The 20,920-nt window shown below is 34.9% G+C and overlaps 1 protein-coding gene across 13 annotated transcripts in view; it reads left to right on the forward strand.

Moving 5' to 3' along the window:
- The window catches only part of PHC3 (polyhomeotic homolog 3), a 74,281-nt gene that overhangs the window by 26,211 nt on the left and 27,150 nt on the right, over positions 1 to 20,920 (forward strand). For 9 of the 13 annotated variants that reach the window (XR_005066560.1, XM_037046542.1, XM_037046551.1 and 6 more), the window contains 6 exons: positions 5,681 to 5,927; positions 6,413 to 6,541; positions 10,977 to 11,848; positions 12,130 to 12,177; positions 16,189 to 16,339; positions 19,219 to 19,469. Coding sequence is in view for 12 of the 13 variants with exons in the window: in XM_037046542.1 (XP_036902437.1) it covers positions 5,681 to 5,927; positions 6,413 to 6,541; positions 10,977 to 11,848; positions 12,130 to 12,177; positions 16,189 to 16,339; positions 19,219 to 19,469 (1,698 nt within the window). In the remaining variant the exon portion in view is untranslated. The remainder of the gene's footprint in view (positions 1 to 5,680; positions 5,928 to 6,412; positions 6,542 to 10,976; positions 11,849 to 12,129; positions 12,178 to 16,188; positions 16,340 to 19,218; positions 19,470 to 20,920) is intronic. The other 4 variants (XM_037046546.1, XM_037046547.1, XM_037046549.1 and 1 more) reach the window with 4 other exon arrangements.

Raw genomic sequence — 20,920 nt, forward strand, 5'->3', positions numbered from 1 at the left:
TTTATAGCAAGTTTATTCAGAATAGCCTCAAACTGGAAACAACCAATGTTCTTTAACTGGTGAATGGATAAATTGTGGGATATTATTCAGAAAAAAAAGCTACTGATGCATCTCAGGAGCATTGTAATTAGCAAAAGAAGCCAGACACCAGAGAGTACATACTCTGATTCCATTTATGTGAAAGTCCAGAACAGGTAAAACTTGTCTATAGTGAAGAAAATCAGATTGGTGGTTCCTGGGGCAGGAGGTGGAGCAGAGTGACAGGGAAGGGGCAAGAGTGAGCTTTCTGGGTGACGGTGATGTTCTGTACCTGATTGGAGTGGTGGTAACGTGTTGTATACAGATGTCAGGACTCATTGAACTGATTCATTCATTTTACTCTATGTAAGTTACACCTCAGTAAAGTTGGTAAAAATAAATTAGTAAACTTTTTAAGTAAAATATTCTACTTAATTGTTTGACTACTTTTTGTATGAAATCATTTAGGTATTTTCCCATAGAAATTGGTATATTGTAGGATCATCCTTGGCTTCTTATTTTTAATTTAATAGTCTTACTCTTCTGGTAAAAAGCAAAAAATTAGATGATAATAATATTTGACCCTCTTCACATATTTTATTTAATAATAAAGGCTTATTTTAGTATATTAGCATATAAATATGTTGATCAATTAAAGTTAAGTTTTTCCTCATGTGCTCTGTGACCCTGCATAATTCCTGAGCTTTGTTGAACTTTAGTTTTCATATTTACAAAATGAGACCTTTGTCTTTGTTAACTTTAAGGTTTTTTCAGCTCTAAACTTTTATAATGTCTCTTTGTGAAATGGATTGGTTGAAGTAATGATTTTCCTGTTGTTTTTTTTTAACCTAATAGAGCTAGATCATTATCAACTTGCAGAATGTTTCAGTTTTAATTTTTATTTTATTATAAAAATTTTAATTGGTTTACAAGATGCATACAATAAAACAAGATAAAATAAACTGAAAGTATGTAGGAAAAAAGCACAAATAAAGGAAAGTGGCATGGAGCTAGGAGTGAGATTGCTATTCAGATTATGTGCTTGAAGTCCTGCATGGACTTCAGTTCAACTCCTGCTTCCATTATTTATTAGTTTTATGGATTTAGACAAGTTACCAAAAATCTCTAATAGTCGTACATACTTGCCAGGTGAGTTGAAGACTGAGTAATATGTATGTTTAGTGTCTAGAACATTATAGGCACTCATTAGTACTTTTTTTGCAAGGGGGGATAGAAAGACTTGGGTCCACATTCTGATTTAAGCAACAGTTGCCAGCTTTGTCATTTGCCAGTTGATTGATTTTGCACAAGGTCGTAGTATAGCAGAGTGTTCATGAGTTTGGAGTCTGAATCCAGACTCTCTGGGTTCAAATACATATCCTTCCACTTTGTCATTCAATATCCTTAATCTCTTGCCTCTGTTTCAACAATATAAAATAAAATAAATATTTATAAAATAATTATGTTGATTTCATAGAGTTGTAGTGAGGATTAAATAAGTGAAAAACAGAACAATGTCTGATACATAGTTAGCACTCATTAAATATTAGCTTTTATTATCACCTTTGTTAAACCTCAGTTTTTTCACTGTAAACTGGAAGTGATAGCTCAGAGTTGTCATAAGGAATAAAGGAGACAATGATTATAAAGTACGTAGCATACTGCCTAGCATACTTAGTATCTGATGCCACTAATTCCTGTTTTTGTTATACGGGGTCCGACAGAAGTAACACCTGCTTGTGTGCGGCCGGTTAGGGTACATACATGCATGTCTTTCACGAGATGGACAGCAATTTGAACATTTCACCTAAAATGTCATATGGGGTGCTTGAGTGTGATATCATGTTTATGTGTGATGGATTACAGAATTACATGCTTACGATTGTATAATAAAAGATTTTGTAATAGAAAAGGGCAATGTTTGTGCTGGACCCTATATATTGTCTAAAGACTAGTCTCAAATTTGGTTCTTAGCTTTGAAGGAACTAAGAGTGAAGAGAGAAATACAGTCATTTAAAGGGTTTACAGTTTCCAGGGTAAAGTAAACGAGTTAGGAAAATACAGCGAATATGCTCTTTGGAGCACAATTTGTCTTTTGGGTTTTTACGGAGACAATATCTTACAGTGCCTTTAATAGTGTAAATGAGTACAGTAAAGTAGTTTGTAAAAACGGCTTCAGTTTGATGTGATATGGGCACGTGGTTCAGTGGTAATATGACGTAATTCAAGGATTAATTTAGGATTAACCTTAATTCAAGGTTTTCAGGAACCCATAGGAATTTCTCTACGAATGGTTTTCTCTGCTATGCTTTTGAAACGCAGTTTATGAAGCTGACGGTGGGAAGTGATGCTAATACTTTGAATATACCAGTGGTAACTTTCCTCAGGTTTAGGGCTGTTGGTTTTGAAAAATTTATGCTCTACTTCGTTAATTGTAAAGCTTATATTTTTAGTGTTTAAAATAATTAGTGTGTAATTGAGAAATACCAAATTTCAAGGTTTTTTTTTAAAGATTTTATTTATTTATCTTTACAGGGGAAGGGAAGGAGAGAGGGAGAGAAACATCAATGTATGGTTGCCTTTCGTGCGTCCCCTGCTGGGAGTTGGCCTGCAGGGAACTGGCCTGCAACCCAGGCATGTGCCCTGACTGGGAATTAAACTGCGATCCTCTGATTCGCAGGCCCGCGCTCAATCCACTGAGCTACACCAGCCAGGCAAATTTCAAGTTTAATACTCTTTGAGTGATAGAAGTCAGTATAAGAGTTAATTTTTTAGTATTAAAATTTATTTATAGCACACTGTGAAAAAACGAGAAATTTAGAATATTTTACCCTTATAAACTATTTAAAATGCTCCATCCCTTTTCTATACCATGTAAAAAATTTTTTAATTTAGGAAAAAAATCTCATTTTCAGAAAGCTGTGATAGGACTAAGAGTGTATTTATGGAAAAGGAGGCAATCTTACTTACTGTGGCTATCTGGGGAACGCTGTGAGAACGGAGAAGAAAACAGCCCTTGGGATTTAAAACCTGGAAACTCAGCTCCACTGCCAGCAGTGTGTCTCTAACTCCTACTTTCCTCCCACACAGCAAAGCGATGCACAGCGATTCACACAGTGTTTCTTAAATTCAAATTCAGAAATTGGTATAAGTGTATTGGGTTATCCACTGTGAAGTGTGAAATTAGCTAAAGACTTCAGGTGAAATTTAGACTTTTTCAAAAGTCAGAAAGTTTCCGTAATTTGATCTCAGGAAAAGTTTAGATGAAATGAAGCTTGGATATCACTGTGCCCTAATAGTCTTTATTGAGAAAGGGTGTGTTCTCTTCAAAAGTGAAGCTCTATCTAGGAAAGCTGAAAATGGAATCTTCCTATTAATAGCTAAATTAACTTTGTAATATACTTTAGAAGTGGAGTTTACATGTTTGAAATTCACTGTAAATGTTTAAGTGAAGGTGACCAAAGATGATATAGCCATAGTCTAAAATGTATCTACTTATGTAATAATATATGAATATATACACACACATATATTTTCTTCTAGAATTCCAGAAAGCAGAAGGAAAATTAAAAGAGTATATGATTCTATAGAAATGGACTGCCACATGTTTTAGGATTCATTGTGTCAAATCTTCATTTACATTTTTGAATATATATTCAAAAGCATATTTGAATATATGTGCTTGTCATATGAAGTAAAGTTTTCAGATTTTCAAGTTTTTAAGATTTTAATATGCGTCTACTAGATATTTGTTGAGATTTTTTTGTAAACTATGAGCAGGTTTTAATGTTAGCCCAAGAAAACCATAAATAGAACTAAATACAGAAATATAGCCAGGTAATACGTATTTCAGAGTCAGATACAAGAGAATATCTCAGACTTGGGGAGTTTCTGTTATGTCTGCAGCACAGAACTGTGGGGAGCACAAAAATGAGTGTCAGAGATGAGAGCCTGCCAGCCAGAGGTTCAGTATTTCACACAGACATGAGTAATTATAAAATAAGCTAGACATTAGTCAATGCTACAGGCTAGTACGATCCATATTCTATGGGAAGAGTATTAGACAGGGGAGGGAAAATTATTTCTAACCCGGACTTTGGGAAAGATTCTTTGGGAGAGTGAGTGGGATTTTTACTGGGCCTTGAAGGAGCACTGAGGAAGAATGGCATTTGAGCAAGGGTTCTATTGAAGGAAGCCTTGGAAAAGGGTAAGACAGTTTGGCTAGAATTATGAGTATTGTGGGCTGCAGTAGTGGAAACTTGGGGCTTGAAGTGGTTTCGGCCTTGGCTTTGAAGGGCTTTGAGTGGCAAGCTGAGAAGGCTGGATTTTAGCATATTTTATTTTTGCATTAATGTCAATAATACAGCAGTTTTTACTCCACTTATATTGCTATGAAGTATTTGACAAAAATCAGAGAAGATGCTTCTTATGGTCCCACTTAGAAAATTCTTTCAATAGCTTAGACTAGAACTGAGGAAAACCTCCACTTCCTGAGGTAGACATTTGTTTAGCACCTACTCTTGGCTGAACACTGCACTTGGCACCTGGAAAGAGAAAGTGTAGCCTTTGGGCATCGAGTAATGATACAGTTGTAGAGACAGAACACGTGAAACTGGAGACCATTCATAAAGCAGCAGTGTATCATTTGCTTTGTCAGCTTAGAATCTCTTTCACTTCAGTGTCCTTCCCAGGGCTAGTGCTAGCATAAATGGATTTGGTGCATTCATGCCAGATGGTCAAAAACTTAGGCAGCTATTAGAGAGGTGTGTTCTGCCTGGCTGTTTGGGAATGTTACAGACTTCCTGTGGCTGTAACTGGGATGTTCCTTGCTACCATCCAAATTGGCAGTATGTTTAGAATAGTGCCAGTTATAGACAGGAGCTACTCAGAAACCATTTCAAGGCCATGCACAATCTTTTCAGTTTGTGAGGTCAGGTTCTCAAAAGCAGGTGAGTGTTCCATAGAACAACAACAAAAATCCAACTTATTTTTAAAAAGAAATTCATGGGAAATGATTTTCATAATTATCATGGTGGGATAGGTAATTTGATTAGTTTTCTTAACTAGATTAGTGTTCTCTTATAATATCTGTAGAGCTGGTAACTTTTTTGTTATATCTTTCTTATCTTTATTAAGACAAGCAGTGTTGTGTCCACACTATCTTAATTATGTAAATTCATGAGATACTTGTAACCTTAAAATGTTTCATAATCCTGGCATGGAGCAATCAGACTGAGGTTGAAGGAATTGCTCTTTCATCCTTACACACCTTGGGCTCCCCCACCTCAGCAACTTTGCTCAAGTTTTCCCCTTTACCTGGAATGACCTTCCTCTTTCTCCTTCTCTTTGGCTGTCTCCAAGCTGGTAATAATTTAAAAATGCAGAGTAATTTACTCATAGTTCATTGTTCATATATGTATTCTATTTTCATTTAGTTCTTAATGATTCTTTTTAATGTTCTTTCTTAAAATGTCAATATTTAAGATTCAATTACTTAGAATAGTAACTCCCTTTCAAGATGTATCAGTTGCTTCAAGAGCTTGGAACGTCATGTATGAAAAGCATAATAGAAATGTGTTGTCATTATTGTTATAAAGTTGATGATTACTACATCAATTAATACCATCTGTTTCATCTGTATTTTTTGTTGTGTGGTTCTTAGGTTCAGAATTTAACATTACGCAGCCAGAAGTTGGGTGTGCTATCTAGCTCACAGAATGGTCCACCAAAAAGCACTAGTCACACTCAGTCATTGACAATTTGTCATAACAAAACAACAGTGACCAGTTCTAAAATCAGCCAACGAGATCCCTCTCCGGAAAATAATAGGAAAGGAGAAAGCCCAAGTCTGGAGTCACGAAGCACCGCTGTCACCCGGACATCAAGTATTCACCAGTTAATAGCACCAGGTGGGATAAGACTTTGGTTGAAAGTAATTGCATTTTATCTTCTTAGCAAGCAGAGCAAAACAAAAGATGTCCATTACTTGAATAAGAATGACACTTTTAAAGGATTTTAAAATGTGGATTTCATCAGTTAAAAAAATCTCAATATTATAGTGTGAAAAAAGAGAAATCAAAAGAGCCCAACAGCTAAAACAATTTGTAATAATAAAATAGATTTATTTTGTCAATTGACATTTAATTAACATCCTCATTATATGCTGCTCTCTCATTATAGAAGTAAGACCTTTTAGCTTAGAAGCAGGATCTGTCTTCAGTTCATTTGGTATGCTTTAATGGAACAAAATCAAAAGCCGTTTAGAGAGCAGTTTTTTTTTGTTGTTTAAGATTGTCATTAGTGGGAGGGATTTATCACTTTCCAAAAATAAGGATTATGCACAATTATTTACCTTACCATGTTGCTTTTTTCGGTCTCGGATTTCATCTCCAAGAGGAAGGTGTCAGGGAATCAACTAAGTCATTTTCATTCTCATCAGCCTTTGAATCCCACCTGCACTTCTGCTGTCCACAGATAACCTTGCGTCATGGTTCTCATGCTGAAACTGTTGGAGCCATCTGGAGTGAGTGTCCTTCCCACCTCTCCTCTTCATCTCAGAATTTGTCATTGTTGAGCTTTCTTTACTTCTTCGTAAGATAAGGAATTACCTGATTTCTTCTTTCAAGTTAGCATTATTTGCTTGTGTCATTGATCACATCATTTTTACTGGCTCCTGACCTTTCATATTTATTGTATCTTTTTTCTCCTTCGTGCTGGATTTTTTCCTTTGCTTCTCCAGCATACCTAGGTCTCCCCTAATCTTAACATATATGCACATGTTTTTATACCAGTGTAACTACTGTTTATTGAAAGTGTGTCTGTATCTAGACACCTCACATGTGTCATTAAAATAAAAAACAAAACCTTTGATCCAACATTAATCAGGCAGGCACCTTCTTTCTAACCTTTTATAACTCTGCATTACTTTTTAAAGAATCATTTTATACTGCCGAAGTCTGCATTTTCTACACCTAAGCCTATTTCTCTTTTTATGTTTCCTCTGTGCTAATATTGCCAATGTTCTCTAAATCACCCAATCTCAAAATGTTGGAATTGTTTGATTCCCCTAGTTAGAAATCTGTCATTACTCTGATCTTGTATAGCATTTTTGTGTTATAGTTATTTGTATGCTTACTAATCTTAGCTTTTCTACTGGATGGTAAGCTCTTCGAGGGTAGGATAGTATGGAGCACTTGTATGTCAGGCACTTTACATTTATTAACTCTTTTAATCCTTTTTTCAGATTCCCCTTTTCATCCTTTGATCTTGACAGTACTAAGTTATGCTGTATTGTACTTATCTGCAATAGGGGGACAGGAATATTTGTTGGATTAATAGTTGATTTTTTTTCCATTTGAATTCTGGAACTTATAGCACAGTTTTTTCTATTTACATTAAGTGGGTATTAACTGCTTAGAATTCTTAAGTCTGAATCTTAGATAAGTGTAGTCGTTATATGCATAAATTAATAAATTTATTCATAGTATAGTTAGATTATAGTTATAGATGTGAATTCTTTCTTATAAATATTTGCCAGGTTCTGCTCTCTATATGGCTTGATAATAGGATTTTTATGCTGAATTGTCCAGAGTATTCTCAGCCTCAAACTAGCCTCTAGCCGGTGTTGATAGGAGTCAGTGACAAGCAGCAGTGACCCATTGTGCTTGGAATGACTGACTGCTTGGGATAATATTTAGTGATTCCCATATTTCTGATAGATTATAATAAAGGGTAAGTTAATTTCCTTCCAGAGAGAATGCTACCTTCAGAGAAAGCTAGGGCAGGGTTAGTTCAAGCAAGGAGATCAACTTTCAGATTTTCAGCCTTCCTGAACTCCCAGTACCTGGTTCTAAGTTAACACTTATTCTTCCCCCTTGCATTGATAGTGTGATAAGTCTTTAGTTGTCTTCCTCTGATGGCCAGTATATTTTGTAGGCTAAAACCATCAGACTCCCAGGAATATTGCAATTCAAAATTCAGATGCTATGGGAAGTAACCAGACTCTAGCATTCTACAGTGTTGTTGATGAGAAACAAAATCAAATGGAACATCCTAAGACAAAGATGTCAAACTCATTTTCACTGGCCACAGTGAAACTCATTTCAGGGCCACATCAGCCTCGCAGTTGCCTTCAAAGGGCTGAAATAATTTTAGGACTGCATGAATGTAACTACTCCTTAAATTTAAGGAGTTGAAATTACATTTGGCCTTTTTTGGCAGAAATTAATTCAGTATGTAATGAAAAGCCTATATTAGCCTGCTCAGACTGCCACAAAAAAATACCATAGACTGGGTAGTTTAAACAAGAGGCTGGAGGCTGGAAAGCCCAAGATCAAGATTTAGCAGTGTTTAGTTTTTGGTGAGAGCTCTCTTCCTGGCTTGCAGATAGCTGCCTTCTATCTGTGTCCTCACACGGCCTTTCCCCTGAGGGCTAGGAGGGAGGATATTGAGATCCTGGGGATCTCTTCTTACAAGGGCACTAATTCTCTTAGGTCAGGGTTCCATTTTTCTGACCTCATTTAACCTTAATTACTTCCTTAGAAGCCCTGTCACCAAATAGTCACATTATTAGGGCTTGGGGCTTCAACATACAAATTTTGTTGGACACATTCAGTCCATAGTAGGAACACATACTCGGTTAGGACTATGGGTTCTTGTGATTTCAGGCAAGTCACTTAATGCTGAGAGTTTCTTCACCTTTCATATATTGGGTTAGTGTAGTACCTCATCTATCTACCTCATGGGGTTGTCGTAACTATTGAATGAGGTAATGCATTTAGTAATTTACAGTGATCTATTATTTAGAGTAATTCTAGAGTTCTACTGCATTAAGTAAGATGATGCCAATTGTAAATTCTCCAGATATAATGCCATCCTGGCAGTAATAAAGTATTAAGATCAGACAAAAAGCATATGATTCAGGAACACTAGGGCTTTTCCTCATACAGAAGTGTTGTTTCAGATAGCCTCCTAATTATTCTGTAGAAGATGTGCTTGTGAGTTGGACTTATGGAGTAATAGACTCACTTTGATTTCTCATCAAAGAATTTAATCTAGGTGAAAGGATAGACTATTAATCTGTTGAATTATCAACTCAAGAGTATAAAAAAAAGATTGCTTACTTCTAGAGCACAGAAAGAATTTTTATTCCTGTAAATATAAATAGTATTCCTTGTACTTAAAGAATATGCTGGATTTTAATTATAATTTAAAAGTTGAATTAAAATGGGCCTTTGCTGTTATGCTTGCAAGCACTCAATTTCATTATCTGTAGAAAGGAAATAGTAATACCTGTCTACTTTATGTACATTTTTTAGTACAATGGGCCATATGAAAGTACCTGAACCCCTTGGAGGAAAGGCACTCTATAGAAACCCTAGATTTTACTAAATACTCTGGGTAGAGGCTTGGTCAACACATTTATAAGGTGCTGACATACATTTTCAGTCTTTCTGAAGTGCTAGCCTCGTTATGTGAAAATTACTTTGTTAGATGAAATTTTAGACCTAATTTCCATGAAGAAAAGTTTGTTGAACTTTCTAAACACCTCTTTTTTGAGATGTTAATCAGAAGTTAAAATTTTCTTAAAAGATCTCCCAAATTTTAAATAGCAACCAACCAAGTGTTAAAAAAGTTTTTATAAGGCCTTTGTCACAAATGTGGTTGAATATAAAAACAGATGCAAGACAAGTTTATGGTCTTTATCCTAAAATTCTGATTTAAAAAATTTTTTTGCCCTGTCTTTAAGTCTGTTTTAAATGTGTATAATTTCTACATGATATTAATATTAAGCTATCTTTTCAGTTTATCTTCTAGTAAATCCTGTTTCTTTTTTAAATTTATTTTTAATTACAGTTAACATACACTATTATATTAGTTTCAGGTATACAACGTACCGATTATACATTTATATATAGTGAACCCGGTTTCCATGCTTACTTAGAGAAGATTTCACAAGCATCTCCCTCTGTGTTAATGTAAACACCAGTATGCAAAAGAGGCATACTGATAGGGGGAGGGATACTTGATTTTTTTAGTTCTTTATATATATTATCCCTGTTATGAGTGACTCCTCTGGAGAAAACAGGTGTTTTAATAAGTGCTAGTACTTATTAAAGTGCTGGCACAAATCTGTAAGTGCTAGTACTTATAGATTACTGTAGATTTTTTGTTTATTTGCTTGTTTTTCTAATGGAGAAGGAAGTGAAACAAGACCTTTATTTAGATACATGAATTTCTGATTGCCTCATTCTCTCTTAAAGCAAAACTAGTGCTCTCCTAGATTTGGAAGGGCTGCTGAAATTTCATTTCTTAGTTACAGAGATTATTTGACCATCCTCTAGGAGTTACACACATCTCTTTTGCTTAATTGAATTAACTTTTTATACAAAAATGTTTTCTCCTCGTGGGTTAAATAATACCAACTCGTCATCTTGGCTCAATTTAGTAACTTATTTGGGACGCTTTATAAGTAATTATATTGATGATTAGTTGGAAAAATATTTAGACATAAATTAGAAAGGATGAGACCGTTATTTTATGGATTCTAATATTGCATTGTTACGATTTTAAAGTTTTCTTTATATATACTGTATTATACATGTTCAGTGATACTCCTCTTTTCCCCAAAGAAGGAATTCAAGTAGATACAGAGATTCTGGGAACATATAAAATTTAGTAAGAATAAATCAAGTGTAGATTCAGATTTATAAATTAATTGCTTTAGGCATTTTCTTTTGGAACTTACCACAGTACAGCTTATTTAATGAAATTTATAGTTTTCCAAGAAAGGGATGTTTGCCATTGCATTTCCAAGTCACTCTTGTCTGGAAGACTTTTTGATAGATTTCTGATGATTATGACCTTCTGATATAAAAACTTTCCTCCTTTAAATTTATTTTAAAATTTCTATGATATTTTTTAAATAAATACTAATTCTTATTTTTTTTCTCTCACAGCTTCATATCCTCCAATTCAGCCTCATCCTCTAATAAAACATCAGCAGATTCCTCTTCATTCATCACCTCCCAAGGTTTCCCATCATCAGCTGATATTACAACAGCAGCAACAGCAAATTCAGCCAATCACACTCCAAAATCCAACTCAAGATCCGCCCCCATCCCAGCACTGTATACCACTCCAAAACCATGGCCTTCCTCCAGCTCCCAGTAATGCCCAGTCGCAGCATTGTTCACCAATTCAGAGTCATCCCCCTCCCTTAACAATGTCTCCTAGCCAGTCACAGTCAGCACAGCAGTCTGTGGTGGTATCTCCTCCTCCACCTCATTCACCTAGTCAGTCTCCTACTATAATTATTCATCCACAAGCACTTATTCAGCCACACCCTCTTGTGTCATCAGCTCTCCAGCCAGGGCCAAACTTGCAGCAGTCCACTGCTAATCAGGTGCAGCCAACAGCCCCGCTGAATCTTCCATCCCATCTTCCACTTTCAGCTTCCCCTGTCGTACACATTGGCCCAGTTCAGCAGTCAGCCTTGGTGTCCCCAGGTCAGCAGATTGTGTCTCCAGCATCACACCAGCAATATTCAACTCTGCAGTCCTCTCCAATCCCAATTGCAACCCCTCCGCAGATGTCGACATCTCCTCCAGCTCAGATTCCACCACTGCCCTTGCAGTCTATGCAGTCTTTACAAGTGCAGCCTGAAATTCTATCCCAGGGCCAGGTTTTGGTACAGAATGCTTTGGTGTCAGAAGAGGAGCTTCCAGCTGCAGAAGCTTTGGTCCAGTTGCCATTTCAGACTCTTCCTCCTCCACAGACTGTAGCGGTAAACCTACAAGTACAACCACCAGCACCTGTTGATCCACCAGTGGTAAGCCCTTGGAAGCTCTTTGACTTTCTCGCTGAACTGAAAGTAAAAACTTTTCTCCTATGTTATATCACTAGAGCTACATGCCTGTGAATTTAAAAAGCCTGAAATTTCCATCTCTCGGTGTCTGACGAATATGCTGTATGGGCAAAAAAATTGCCATTTGTTGTAGTATGGTTGCATGCTTGATAATTTGTGATGGTTATTAAAGTCCCTCGTTAATTTTATTACTATTTAAATAAATCCATCTGCTATCTTTACAGAGTTGATTTTTTTTCCCCAAGGGAATGCATTTGAACCAGTGTCATCTGCACAAAGTTTTTTCTCTTAAGGTGATTATCCTTCATAGATCCCTTCTGTTGGCTTGTATGTTCTTAAACGTATCGTTTATCTAGCTAACCTTTTTGCTCGTATGCATTCTGAAGTCCTGGGCCTTTAGGAGCTATTGTTTCAAGGGTATGCTTGTATGTTACATTTTTTGGTAAAATTATCTTCTATAATTAAAATTGCAAAAACATTTATGGTAGGAAAGAATACAACTTTTCAAAAACTAACTGTAGACCATCTTTTAGAATTATTAAACTTCTGAATTTTAAATTTCTACTAAGGGAAAGTATAAACTTAGAATATTTCTCACTTAAAAAGTTTAAAACATCTCAGTTGATGACTTGAATACTGAGGATAAAAAAATCCATTGGGAAGAGTAAAAGTTTTGAATAAATTAGATTATGGTGAAATTTATCAGAATAAACCTCTCTAAAAATGGTACATGTTGTCTAGAGAGAAAAATTGTCCTGAAAAATGTTTTTCTTTAAACATTCTCTAAGGAACTTTTTAAATTTATTAAATAATTTACAGTAAAATTTAATAATATCTCAAAACTTTTAGGCAGAATGATCAAATTCGTAATTTACAGCTGAAGAAAGCAGTCTTCCCGAAAGGAGGTTTGTATCTTTGTAAAAGGACCTCAGTGAAGGGATTTTATCGCTTAAAGACCAGTAACCATTTGCTCACAAAGGAAAGGAGTTTCAAAGTCTGTTTTTAATGGGAAACATTTTGGTCCCTAGAATGCAATTTATAGGTTCCTTGTAGTCATTAAAAATGACAGTAACAGGCGTAAAGAGATTGAATTCCATTTCCTATTCACTTTTATTAAAGACAGAACTTAACAGAAACAACGAGCATCTGGAAATAAGTTTGTCATTTAATTATGTCTCTATTTTCTTTCAATGGAGTTTTGGAGAGTTTACAATGGATATTGTAACAAAAACAGGCTTTGAAGAGTGCAGTCCCTTCAAAGAAATCAAATTTAGATTACTTCTTTCTGGTTCAGTCTGTTGGTTTTTAACAAATAAAAAACAAAATTTATCTATATTCCTTACGTTTTTCTAATTGTTTTGTTAGGGTAAACTTTGCAGGAACAAATTTGGGGTACAGATATCAAAAACAAAGCACTTAAATTAAAGCTAAAATATTTATGGTCTTAATTTATTCTTTTCTGTTCCCAAAAGTTTTTTTTCAATTTATGTTACTTCATTTTTGGACTTGGTATGTGTGTGAAAATGATAACTTTCTCTGCTGTCACTGGTGTGGTCGGTCATACTTGCTATTGATATTTCCGTGTTATCTTTCTTTTATACCTTCCTCTGAGTCCCATAGCCTATTTATTAAACTGTTTTATTTTTCTTTTATTATCTTTGACAAAATGTGTTTTATTAAATAACATTTCTTCACAGATTACACCTTTCTTCACAATTTCCTGGTTGTTTTAAATATTTAAAGGTAGAAGGATGTATTTACTTCTTAAGAGATTTGGATTTTGAAAGATAAGTGTGAAATATCAAAGTAAAATCAGTATGATTTTAAAGAGATAATGTTTGTAAAAGATGTAAAACTGATGTTATTCATTGATGTTTGGGTATGATAAGATGTGCTGAGAGTAGGTAATTTAGAACTAACCACTATTCCATGGTTTATTTAGGAAAGGGAGACAGATGGGACTAATGCACTTTATTGAGGTAAGTTTGGCAGGCAGTGCTAGTTTTAGAGTAGTTGTTACGAGCTACACAGAAATTGTGATGTGCAGTTTCCTAATTATCTTGTCAGCAGAACCTCTACTTATTTGCTTCTTTCAGTATTTTAGTTGTTGCCTTTAGGTTTTTTTATGCTGATGCTGCCAGATGTCTGTGACGGATCTGCTTTTGTCTGCTTCTTTTAGTCGTGAACTTACTTTGCATTTACACGGGCAATTTAGAAGAATGTAATAACGAATGAATAGTATTTTACAGTACTCTTTGATGGATTATGTCAGAATATGCTATTTGTGTATGCCTCTTTATCTTTTACACCTCTCATTTTTTAAAAATCAGAGTTCTATACATGATCAAACTTTGATTCCTTGAAAGGTACTGTAGTAGGTCCTGGAGAAATTTGTGACAGTGTTACTATCAAAGAGAGTTTAGCATTTTAAGAAAAGATAGTGATCTTTGGAGGAAAAGTAATGTCTAAGAAAGGAATGCTACACATAGCGTTGAACTGGTGGGTAGATCCATACTTGTCTCATGACCTCTGAATCAGTATTCCCCCCCATTCCACCAAACGCAAGACATCAGTACTATGGCCAATGCCCCTCACTAGAAGGGTCCCCCCTTTAACCCCAGGACTTTTTTTTGGATGACTTTTCCTATATTGGGTGTTATCTTCATTTTTAAAAAAATTATGTGCAGATATTAGGGGCTATCATTATTGCACATTGTACAGTAACGAACAACTGCTTTCACTTCTGAGGGTCCAGACATGAGTCAAGGAATCTGTTGGTGAAACAGATTTCCAGATGCAGAGTTATGAGCAAATATTTTTAAATGTTGTCTACTTAGTAGCTGATTTAGATCACATTTCTGGATATTATTCTTGATAGAAAATTATCAGTAACAATAAGACTTTTTTAAAAGTTCAAAGCAAAAGATTTCTTAATAGAGTCTTGGAAAGTTTTTTTTTAACTTTCCGTGGTTAGATATGGTCTGGTTATTCTGTTTCCAGAAACCTAGATCATTTTTGTATTTAATTTTATGTACTTCAAATCAAGCTCTATTAATAGTTTGATTAAAAATATATACCATATTAGAAATAAAGTTTTTTGATAGTGTTGAAAAGTTTCTGTTTTAACATTTATTAGAAATATTCATCAGTTTAGGTAAATAATCTTAAAAACTCACAAGCTATGTACATTTAAGTAAAAACTTTGTGCATAAAAGAAGGAAGATGAACTGCTTGTGGCTTTTTCAAAAAACCTATAATATTTCAAAAACAATGGTTAAGTAAATAATAATGATAAATTATAATTCCTGTGTCAGTCCTTAGAAGTAGATTTTGAAAATCAGTCTTAGTCCTGGCTGGTGTGGCTCAGTGGATTGAGCACCAGACTGTGAAGCAAAGGGTGGCCCTTTCAATTCCCAGTCAGGGCACATGTCTGGGTTGTGGGCCAGGTCCCCAGTGGGGAGTGCATGAGAGGCAACCACACACTGATGTTTCTCTCCCTCTCTTTCTCTCTCCTTTTCCCTCTCTAAAAATAAATAAATTAAATTAAAAAAATAAAGTCAGTCTTAATATTATTAAAAAATTAATGTTATATTTTGTTGTATGGTTTCTCTCTATGTGCCTTTGAATCCATGTTTAAGTATAATCTTTACTATTGAATAATAAGATAAGTTAAAGACTTAAAGCTTTGTTATTATAGACCAGTATTAAAGAACTAAAATTAATGTATCAAATGGGTTAGGATGGTGTGTGTGTGTGTGTGTGTGTGTGTTATTTCAAAGACAGATATTTTCTGTTTACCTGATATTTGCTTATAAAAAACCATTAGATTATTGAGTAGATCAGAATATTAAAGAAAGATGTAATTATATGCATGCCTTTTTGAAGGTACTCAGGTACTACTTTTTATAACTTAATCTTTCACATAAATATAATAAAGAGCCTCGGGGATAGTCCTTTAGTCAGTACATTTCCTATATAGTCTCATTTTAGAGACTTAATATGCTTGTGAAAAATAGTATGTATTTTGATTTATTTTAATTCTCAAAATTAAAAATACGTCCTAACTTGGCTGTCACCTTTTTGGAAACTTTAGTCATTTGCAACAAAGATACTGATCTACAACTTGCTTTTAGTGAAATATTGTCAATTACTTGCAAAACTTCATTTTTTAAGTTTTCAAACTATAAAATAGTCATTTTGCCTTGTTTTAAATTTCATAACACTTGGAATTTATTTTTCTTAAGAACACCTTATTAAATATATTTTTCAGCAATCTTTTAAGGCAGTATGGTTTGTCGTTGCAGGTTTATCAAGTAGAAGATGTGTGTGAAGAAGAAATGCCAGAAGAGTCCGATGAGTGTGTCCGGATGGACAGAACCCCGCCACCACCCACACTGTCTCCGGCAGCTATCACTGTGGGGAGAGAAGATTTGACTTCTGAACATCCTTTGTTAGGTAAGGAAATATCTCAGTTGGGGGGAATTTTTGATTAAATAAATGTTAGTAATGGCAAAGTGTTTTTTCTCCACTACAGATGGCATTAAACTAATTTGTTATGTAATTGATTGCAGTGAAACATACATTAGAATTAAAGATCTTTTTTTGAAGAGGAACAATTAGAACAATTGATGAGGAACCACCCAAATGAAAACCATATTGTAGCTTTCTAATTTTTATTGGTTTGTTACAGATGTGTTTCATATGATCAGATTCATGTGTCAGGCTATTTCTAGCTTAAAAATTGGAATAAGTCAAGGTTCTATCAAAAGATTTCAATTATACCTTCCCCAAATCACAAAGCATTCTAAGTTGTACCTGGCATTCCTCATAATTGCTTGCAATCTAGATTCAATAAATGCTTTTAAAAGTGTTTTCTCCCATACAATACTTAAGTCTCACTGATTCTTACTAGAGATGTATTAAAAAATTTTTGAGCTTAAGCATTGAAATTCTTATTCACTACTGGGGTGCTACATTTAAGTTGAAGTGAATCTTCTATATTCTCCTCACAATATCCAAGTGACTGTGAATCCTATGTATTTTACTAAAACATCAGTATGATCTGTAAGCCCGGTGTCTTAGACCTAAAAAAGATACATTCTATGTTAGGGTTTTTTACAAAATATTATGAATATTATATTTAGGTCAGGGGCTGGCAAATGCTCATGTTTTAAATCTTTTCTGCTGCTTGTTTTTTGTGTGGTCTATGAGCCAAGGATAGTTTTGAAGTTTTTAAATGGTTTAAAAAAATCAAAAGCAGAATATTTCATGTCATGGGAAGACTATGTGAAATATAAATTTCGTCATGCTTTAATAAAGTTCTCTACAATGCATCCACGTTCATTTGTTCAAATATTATCTGTGGCTACTTTTGTGCTGTTGCAGCAAAGATGAGTAGTTGCAAAGATCACATTGTCCTTTATAGAAAGTTTGTTTACCCTGATCCAGGTAATACCAATGCTGGTTCAGGCTTTGCCGTAAGTATTCTGTCCTATTGACTATCTCTTGGTCCTGGTGATCAGTGCAGGGGAGAAGGACGACTCTAACAGGCGTGAAAGCGAACTGTAACAGGACACTGAGTTTGCTGCCAAAGCCGCCCTCGCCCTCTCTTTTCCTCAGTGTGCCCCATCTCTTACCCTCCTGTTCTCTCCAGCTTTCATTCCCTGCTTGCAGATGTGACTCTCTGGAAAGCATAGAGCAGGGAAACCAGTTTTCTTCCAACTTTTTCCCCCTCCTGAAAAATAGAAACGCTTAGTCCATAAAATCATATAAAATATTTAAGACAGTAGTAGCCTTTGTATATTCAAAACAATACTTCAAAAGTCAGATTTAAGAAAATCTTAACCATAGTACGAAATCTTTTTATTTTTGGTACACTGAAAATGGATTTATGTTGCTGCAGATTTTCTGTAATTTTGGTTTAAAGGTAGAAATAGAAGTTTACGGTAGTTGGGTAATAATCTTGCATTCTGACTGTAACTTAGTTCCTATTGAGCATTACTAATGGTACTCCAAGGAAATTGTAAAATATTTGAAATATTGGAACACAGGAATATCTTCACACCTGAGGCAGGGAATGTAGTCTCAGATCCTGTCAAGCTTATCCCTCTGGCTAAATTGTCTGAGTACAGTGTAGACTTTGACTCTTCCTATACTTTACTTTGTGCTTATTATTCTTTTGTGTACATAAAGGAGGAAAGCGGGCAGGGTTGGTATTTAGAATAACTCATCAGATCATGAAATAAACTAACCTGCAAAATAGAGGAATTTGTTTCCATCTAGGATTCAGTTTTCATGCATCTCTGTTCTTTTAAAATTTTTCTCAGCTATCCGTACTCACTGATACTCTTAACTGTCAGGTAGTTTCATCTTTCTACTTCATACAGGCAGTAAAGGTTTGGTGCCACCAAAATCGACAGGGAAAGTCTCCGTGATGACAGGCTGTCAGGGCTATCTTATTGTGGTCTTCCGGAGTTTGAAAGGGGAGGATCACGGTGACCCAGCCCAACAGTTTGCAGTTTTCCCCAGATTGACACATACAGCGCCACTGAAGAGTTTAAAAAAAGAGAGAGCATTTGTACACGGATTTGGATTAGCCTTATTGCTTGAATTAGACCTGTGTGGTTCATTAAAACATTATTTATTCTATGTAGTTTATGATCCTTTTTATTTAAGCATACTTTCAAAGTACTTTTGTTCCACCATACCATTTGGAATATATGACAGTAACATAGGGAATTTTATATCTATGTAGCTTAACATTTTTGAAAAAGCAGCCATTTAAAAGATTATTTATTTATTTTTAGATAGAGAGGAAGGGAGGGAGAAAAGTGAGAGAAGAGAGAAACATCAATGGGAGAGAGAAGCATCACTGTGAAAGAAAAGCTTCAATGGGTTGCCTCTTGCATGCACCCCGACAGGGAACTGAACATGCAGCCCAGGCATGTACCCTGTCTGGGAATTGAACCAGCGACATTTCGCTTTGCAGGACGACACCCAACCACCTGAGCTACACAGGCCAAGGCAGTAATTATGCTTAGGTGGACATTCTAAAACATACTCATGCTTTATGGGACAGTTGTTTTTAACCATGACTAGAATGGTAACTGAGTAAATTACCCCCTTCTTCTGTAAAGTGGGGATGATAGTAGTTTTTATCGCATAAGGTTAGTGTGCAAGTTAAATGAGATAATAAATATAAAGTTTTTAGAGTGATTTTTTGAGCACCAGATAGTAACTATTACATGGTTAATGATTAATGGTTATTAGTGATTATTTTTAAATTTTCTGTCACATTTGCCTGGGCTAAAATTTAAGAAATGATTTTTTTTCAGAGCAAGTGGAATTACCTGCTGTGGCATCAGTCAGCGCTTCAGTAATTAAGTCGCCTTCAGACCCTTCACATGTTTCTGTTCCTCCTCCTCCACTCTTGCTTCCAGCTGCTACCACAAGGAGTAACAGTACCTCTGTGCCCAGTAGCATTCCCAGTATAGAAAACAAACCTCCACAGGCCATTGTTAAACCACAGATCTTGACCCATGTTATTGAAGGCTTTGTGATTCAGGAGGGATTGGAGCCATTTCCTGTAAGTAACAAGGAAATTTATATATTTTAAAAATTCATGTAACGTTTTTAAAATTTAGTCTGTAATTCTCTGATAAAAAGCTTGTGATCTTATTTCAAAAATGTTGTCACTCTTTTATCTAGAATTTATCTCTTTATATCATGTACATATGCCAAATATACTTCTAGAATTTTATGCTCCATATTTAGATGTATAAACTAAGGAGGAAAACTTGAGTATATAAAGATACCAATTTATAATTTTTAGAGAAAGGTAGTTGGAAGGTTATTTCAATGAAATAAACTTTCTTATTTTTTCTTTTTAAGGGAACTGAAATGACAAAGTGGTTTTTTTTTTATTGTATTTCTTGTATCATGTGATACTTTGTGAACTTTAACTTGGGTATAGAAAATAACTTCCCAGTGATCTAATCCTTCTCAAGTTACCCAGTTTATGGTTTATAATTAGCAAATAGATACTCTAATTATTCTGTTTTAAAAAGAAGTCCTCACCTGAGGATATATTTGTTTATTTTAGAGAGAGAGAGAAAGTGAGGGGGAGAGAGGGAAGAATATCCATGTGAGAGGGAAATATCAATCGGATGCCTCCTGTATCCACCCTGAAATAGCTTCATTATTCTTAAATCTCAGCCTTCAGTCAGATTTCTAAAAATGCTTTAAAATGTTCACCTGAAAGTATCTATCACTAAAAGTCTTATAATTCAAGACTAGCTGTGTGTATTTTATGTGATACTATCTATAGGCGAACAGTTTCCTTAGAAAATAAATAGGAGTAGCCAAAATAAAAAAAAAAGTTTATTTTGAAGGTCTTTGAATCATCTGATTTTTGGAATCCATGGGTAGGGAAGATAGGCGTTGTGGTAGTTGGTTGCCTAATCAATTGCTGTTTTCAGTTTACCATGTTTGTATTAAACTTGGATCTCTTATAAGAAACCTGATGTAGTGAGTGGAGGCCCAGTCATTTCTCCCTGCTCCTCGGTGTTTCGATCCTGACTCTTACCTTTGTATTGACTCTTACCTTTATGAGAAGTCGCTTAGCCTTTTTGATCTTCATTTGCTCTTCCAGCAAATGGAGATGATACTGGCTTTTAGGGTTAAGGTTGTTGTAAGGATTAAATATACATAAATTGTTCTGTATAGTACCTGGCACTTAGTAGGCATAGCTATTATTATCAATCATTACTAGTGGCAGTTACAATGTTTTTTTAAGATTACCAAAAAAAGGAAAATTTGGGAAACGTACAGAAAAATCTCCACTTATACACTAATACCACAATGTGTTTATATATACATATATTTCTTATATGATCAAGATTATTATTATACATATGGTTTTGCTCCTTTCACTTTCAAGACATACTGTGTTAAGCATTTATTTTCTTTTTTTCCTTTTTTTTTGTGGTTCTCAAGCTTTATTCTGCAGCATAGTCATCTGATGGGTTTATTTATTTT

Source organism: Sturnira hondurensis, unplaced genomic scaffold (assembly GCF_014824575.4).
Source record: "Sturnira hondurensis isolate 20B ecotype Veracruz unplaced genomic scaffold, ASM1482457v3 Scaffold0005279, whole genome shotgun sequence".
NCBI lineage: Eukaryota > Metazoa > Chordata > Mammalia > Chiroptera > Phyllostomidae > Sturnira > Sturnira hondurensis.